The 5,514-nt window shown below is 65.8% G+C and overlaps 1 protein-coding gene across 1 annotated transcript; it reads right to left on the reverse strand.

The window, feature by feature from the left end:
• Positions 1-1,140: 1,140 nt before the first annotated feature.
• Positions 1,141-5,240, reverse strand: LOC143666481 (uroplakin-3b-like). Its single transcript, XM_077140196.1, has 6 exons — positions 5,078-5,240; positions 4,794-4,943; positions 3,950-4,184; positions 2,619-2,698; positions 1,677-1,806; positions 1,141-1,306 (listed from the first exon to the last, which is right to left on the reverse strand). The coding sequence occupies exons 1-6, from the start codon at positions 5,157-5,159 to the stop codon at positions 1,141-1,143; spliced, it is 843 nt and encodes a 280-aa protein (XP_076996311.1). The 5' UTR covers positions 5,160-5,240.
• Between the last annotated feature and the right edge of the window lie 274 nt (positions 5,241-5,514).

The raw sequence follows: 5,514 nt of genomic DNA on the forward strand, positions 1-5,514 counted from the left end.
GTTTATTCTCCTCCAAGGAAGGCGAGAAGCTGCAGCCAGGCTAGAGGGACCTGGAGGGCGACCCAGGGGACACGGGGGGTGGGGGTGGGGGGACAGGGTCACCGAGCCTCCATGCCACCTTCTAGAAAACGGCTGCGACTGTGCAGAAGCAATGGGAGTGCAGGGCTCCTGGCACACAGTAGGTCCCCAAGCGGGAGCGGGGTCGCTCATTCCCCTGATTTGCCGAGATGAAAACCGGGCACGGTCACTCTCAGCGGCCTCGGGTCCCCGACCTCGGCGGATAGGAATGCGCATGCGCCTGAGCCAGCGGCTGCGGCGCCCTGGCGCCCCCGTGTGTCCACGACGGGAACCACAGGCCTTGAGGGATCCTTCAGGGCGATGCGCTGGGTCCCGGGGGTGCTCGCGTGCCCCAGAGAACCCACCCGGGTGATGGTCTGAGGGAGTGTGAGCCCGAGGGCATGTGACAGTCTGAGGCCGTGGCACACCCCCCAACAGTAACCGGCCCCATCTGGGCCCTTTGGGGTTTGAGCAGTGAATGTCCCCAAGTGTCCCTCTGCCTGGAGGCCCGCGTCTGACACTTTGCATGCATACAACAGGCACTCCATAAATGTTTGTGGAGTGAGTGGAGCAGCGTGTGAGCCGTCCATGTGCAAGGGGGATGGGAGTGGCAGCTGGAACCCGTGGAGCGCCAGCCCCACCCGCTGGTGGCAGAAGGACAGAAGGACAGAGAGAGGCTCGGGCTGGAATGTCCTGTGAAGGTCCCCACCCAGTCCCTGCACAAGGCAGGGGCCTGGAAGCTTCTGGCCAGGGCCGCCTCTCTGCAGGTAACACCTTAGCTTCGTTGGCAGGGGGCTGGGCGGAGCAGGGGAAGGGCAGGAGGGGCGCTGCACCCCCAGCCTGACCACCACCCCAACTCACCTGAGTTCAGGCTGCAGATGCCCAGAGAGGGGCAAACACGGGCGAGCCAGGGGTAAGCTGCTCAGGGTTGGATTTCAGGCAGGATGAGGGAGCGTGACGCCAGAAGAAGCAAGGAACCCGCGGGCGAGGGTGGGTGGGTGCGGGGGCTGGAGGTGAGCCGTGGCACACTCTGTCTCTCCCACCCCGGCCACCACCATCCCTGCTCCTGCCACACAGGCCCGGCTAGGGGCTGAGGCTGGGGAAAGGGTCAAGGCCCGGCTCACAGCCCACGGGCAGTGTGGCAGCCTCACTGGGTGGGATGTGGTGGGTCATGTAGCGCTTCCCCTTGAAGGAGCCGACCCGCAGCTGCTCGGGGGACGGGGCCTCCTCGGGCCACCAGAGGCTGGAGCTGGACGGGGAGAAGAGGAGTTGGCACTGGGTCCCCGCCAGGGCCACTTCCCAGCCTCCCTATCCCTCATTCTGCAGCTCTGAGCTCACTTAGCCTTGCTTCTAGAACCAAGCCCTGATTAACCTGGCATCAATCCGCCCAAACCTCACAGAGGGCACACAGAGAAGCCCAGGAGAAAAGGACCCCTGGCCAAGGACACGCTGGAGGGCAGGGGCAGAGGGAGGACCCCCACCCCCCAGACCTGTCGGGGGAGAGACTCAGGGAGGAAGCTCCCTATACACTCCCTGGAAGGTGCCCCGCTTAGCTCAGGGCGCTGCCAGCGAGAGGAGGGGACTGTGGGGGGAGGGCCGCGGCGGGCGGCACCGCTCACAAGCGCAGGCTGGAGGCTGCCAGGAAGCCCAGGAGCAGGAGGCCGGACAGGGAAGAGAGGACCGAGGCGATGACGGTCAGGCTGCCACTTCGCCGCCCTGGCCAGGTGTCGATGGCGCCGAGGTCCTGCCCTACGGGGACAGAGGCCACTCTGAGGCTGCCCCTGAACCCTGGGGCCGTCACCTCCCACCCTCCCCAGGCAGCCTCACGCCCCAAGCCCTGGCTGCTCACCACCCCAGACGGCCTCTCAAGCCCACCCACCCACCCATCCATCTGTCGGTCTCGGCCGAGCCTTGATCATTGGGGGCTCCGCCGGCCAGGACCCCCCACCGCCCCAGCCTCCGCCCTGCGGCCACCCATGCTGTCCCCCACGCCCCCCACCCTGCCAGGGGGTGGGGGGGAAAGTGACTGCAGAGGGCGTGGCTGGCCACGTGGCTGCCCTGCTCCCTGGAGCCGGCATTCAAGGCCCTCAGAGAGCAAGCCCCCTGCAGCCCCCATTCCCCTGCCCTCTGCTGCCCGCCTCCCTGCACCCCGCTCCTGGCACTCTGGCCTTGCACCCACAGTTCCCTCGGCCTGGCGGTCCCTGCTCAGGGGAGCTTCCAGTGCCTGCACCGCCCCCACCCACACTGGTCGTCCTCCCGGCGCTGGCCCTTCTCCCATCCAGCACTTGTTGGCACCAGGCTGGCTCCCCATCGGGGGGGGAAGAGGCTGTCAGGGGGGCCACAGCCGGACAGGGGGATGGGCAGAGCCAGTGCCCTGCGGAGGGGCTGACCCGGCCTCCCACCCGGCCACCATGGGTAGAGCCCCGTAGTAGCAGGGGCAGGACCAGCTGAGCACCCTCATTTTGCAGAGTGACGAGGTGGGTTCAGAGGGAGCCAGACGACGAGCCCTTATGGGAGTGGGGGGGCTGGGCAGCAGCAGAAGCCCCCCCCCCCCCAGTCACCATGGAGGAGAGCGATGGGATCTGACCACCACGTCTCAGCCTTGGGCGAGCCCCTGGAATCCATCAGGAGGAACTTCACGCTGGCGGGAAGAGGGAAGGAGGAGAGGGGTGAGACCCAGAGGCCTCGACTGCACCAGGCAGGGCGTCCCCCCACGCCAGGCCACAGACAGCTCTGCTGGGCCAGGCCTCGGCGGTTTCCATATGCGGGGCAGGGGTCCAGTTCTGTCTCCACGCACCAGCACCCGCCAGGACTCAGCCCTCCTTCCAGAGCCCTCTCAGATGTCTCTGGCCACGGGGACCTCTGTCCCCTGCCCCAGCCCATCTAAGCTGTTGCTCTCTGGGCACCTGCCACCTGGTCTGGGCTGGGACCCACTGTTTTGAAACGTCACCAGCAATCACCAAAGAGCAGGAGAGGGCTGGCTCAGTGGGGCGCACAGGGTGGGGGACCCCAGGCCTCCTGGAGGGGGGCCGCTGGTGCCTGGAACCTGGGAGGGGAAAGGGAGGAGGGGCAGTGAAGGGCACTGGAATAGAGCGGGGTAGGGTCAGGGCATCCAGCATCCAGAGTCCAGAGAGGGCACCGGTCTAGCACCAAGGAGCCCAGATTTTATCTTTACACCAGCTGGGGAGCTCTGGAAAGTTTCCGAGCATAGAGGGACCCAGGGAGGCTTGGCATCAAGGGACTATGGCTCCAGTGGCTGCTGGGCAGGAGGGCATGATGGGGAGACCAAAGGCTGAGCCAGGAGTGACCAGGCGGGAGGTGGCGCTGGCAGCGTGGGTGAGAGAACAGAAGGGAGGCCAGCGCCCTGGGCTCAGCTCCACTGATGGGGGGAGAGAGGAGCGGGAGGGCCAGATGCCTGCATCCCCTCCTCCCTGCGTCCCTCCCAACTCCATCCCTGCCTAGGACACTCTGCACCTCAGTTTCTTCATCTGTAAAAGGGGCTGGTAGCCATCTCTCCTCCTCCCCCCGCCCTGCCCCCATACCCAGCTGGGCCAGAACTGAACCCGCAAGCTGCTTTCCAGCCACATCTGACAGTGAGAGGAACCCGTGTGGCTGCAACTACAGCTCTGCAGTCCCCCGACTCTGAGTCCTGCCCGTGGCCTTGGCGAAGATCCCAGCTTCCCTGGTACCTCCACCTCCTCTCCTTTGGCCTCCTTAGAAGGTCCCTGTTCTGCCCGCACCCAGCCGGGATGGGTACCACTGCCTGACTCTACAGAGGGAGAAACTGAGGCCAGCAAAGGGGAGGTACCAGGACATGGGGCTTGACCACTGACCCTGGTCCCAGAAGCCCCTTCCCCTCAAGCTCAGCCTCACGCTGGGTGGGGTGGCCCACCTGTAAGGCCCGGGGCCGGGCAGGGGGGCATTGCAGTAGGGCGGCTGGCGGAGGTCAGCAAGGCAGCCAGTGTCACTGCCCACCCGCAGCACGGGGACTCTCCCACCACCCATGGGGTCCACACAGGGCAGCTGGGCCAGAGCCAGGGGCAGCGTCATATAGTGGCCATTGGACAGCAGCTGGGGGAACGTCGGGATCTCAGCCAGTGTCTGTGGGTTCTGGAAGCTTCTGGAGGCTGCAGGATGGAGGAACAGATGGAAGGAGCTGTGAGGTGGGGATGTAAGGCTTGTCATATCGAACAGGGGTCCTGATGTACCCGCCTGCCAGCCCACCTCACCATAGCCCCTAGCTGGGTCGAAGGCCTCCAGCCCTGGCCCTCCACACTACTTCCCTCCCTCAGGGTCAGGGAGCCCACCCAGACACGAGTCAGACCTTGTCACATTTAAGAGCCCCTCAGGATGTCCAAATGGCCTGTCCACCTCAGCCTCTGCCATCCTAGATGCACATCTGCCCCTTCCTAACTTTGCTCAAGCTCTTCCTTCTGCCTGGAAAACTCCTACTCACCCTTCAAGACCCAGTTCGTCTGCTCCCCTAGGAAAGTTCCCTTCCTCTGCCCCCACCTAAAGACAACTCACTGCATCTCCCTTTGGGCTGCCACTTAATTTTCTCTCCCACTGTCCAGGACACATTGGACCTTTCAGGGCAGGGGGCAGTGCCGCCGTCACTTGTGTGTCCCACCCAGGCATCGGCAGGCATTCCATTGGTGAAGGTGGTAGTGAGGAGCCTGCCAGACCTGGACTCCAGACCCCCGCCCCCTCCTCAGGCCCAGACCTGCAGCACGTACCGTTGCTGAAGGCCACCACCAGCCAGACGGTGTCCGCAGCCCCAGCATGCCCATCGAGGACACAGCGTGGCTGCTCCAGGGAGAACGTGGTGGCCGTGACCTTCCCCTCCAGGTCCCAGGCTGTTATCTGTGGCATGTAGGGGACCAGCCCTGTGGCCATGAAGATGGGAGTGAGGGTCCCGGGGTCCACTGCCCCTGGGGAGGCTTCTCCCAGTTGGAGGGGTGGCCCCAGCCCCTTGGGCCCAGCCGGACACGTTCCCCGCCATCCCGGGACCCCCACTCACGCAGGCTCGTGCCAGGCTGGAGCCAAGTCAGCACCGCGAGGAGCAGCAGCTGTGGGCGCGGCCGCCCCTGCGGGAGCCTCATGGCGACCAACCCAGCCCCGGCTTCTTCCGCAGTGGCTCTCAGGGGCCGGGCTGGCAGCCTCCCGCTGCACACACCCCACCCCCCAGCACCTTGGGCCCAGAGGAGCTGGTTAATCAGGCTGCCAGGGGCTGGAAAGACCTGTAACAGCAAAGGTGCCCTCCCCCCAGCCCAGTCTGCTGCGGGGGTGCTAGCAGGGCGCTGGCAGGCCCAGACCGGTGTCAAGGGCCACTGGAGCCCAGGTGCGAGCCAGGCCACCCCAGGACTCGGAGTCCACCTGGATCTGGCCGCTCCCAGCCACCCGGCCTGGGGAGAAGGGGCTGGCCTCGGGAATCAGGGCCACAAGCCAGAGATTCCT

The sequence above is a fragment of the Tamandua tetradactyla genome, chromosome 23, assembly GCF_023851605.1.
Source record: "Tamandua tetradactyla isolate mTamTet1 chromosome 23, mTamTet1.pri, whole genome shotgun sequence".
Taxonomy (NCBI): Eukaryota; Metazoa; Chordata; class Mammalia; order Pilosa; family Myrmecophagidae; genus Tamandua; species Tamandua tetradactyla.

Excerpts from the sequence above, each read along its gene's own strand:
- LOC143666481 (XM_077140196.1), bottom strand. The coding sequence starts at position 5,159 with ATGAGGCTCCCGCAGGGGCGGCCGCGCCCACAGCTGCTGCTCCTCGCG. Across the intron at positions 1,807-2,618 it reads TCCCATCGCTCTCCTCCATG|GGCAGGACCTCGGCGCCATC; the intron begins GTGACTGGGGGG and ends CTGTCCCCGTAG. Across the intron at positions 1,307-1,676 it reads GCAGCCTCCAGCCTGCGCTT|CTCCAGCCTCTGGTGGCCCG; the intron begins GTGAGCGGTGCC and ends CTCCCCGTCCAG.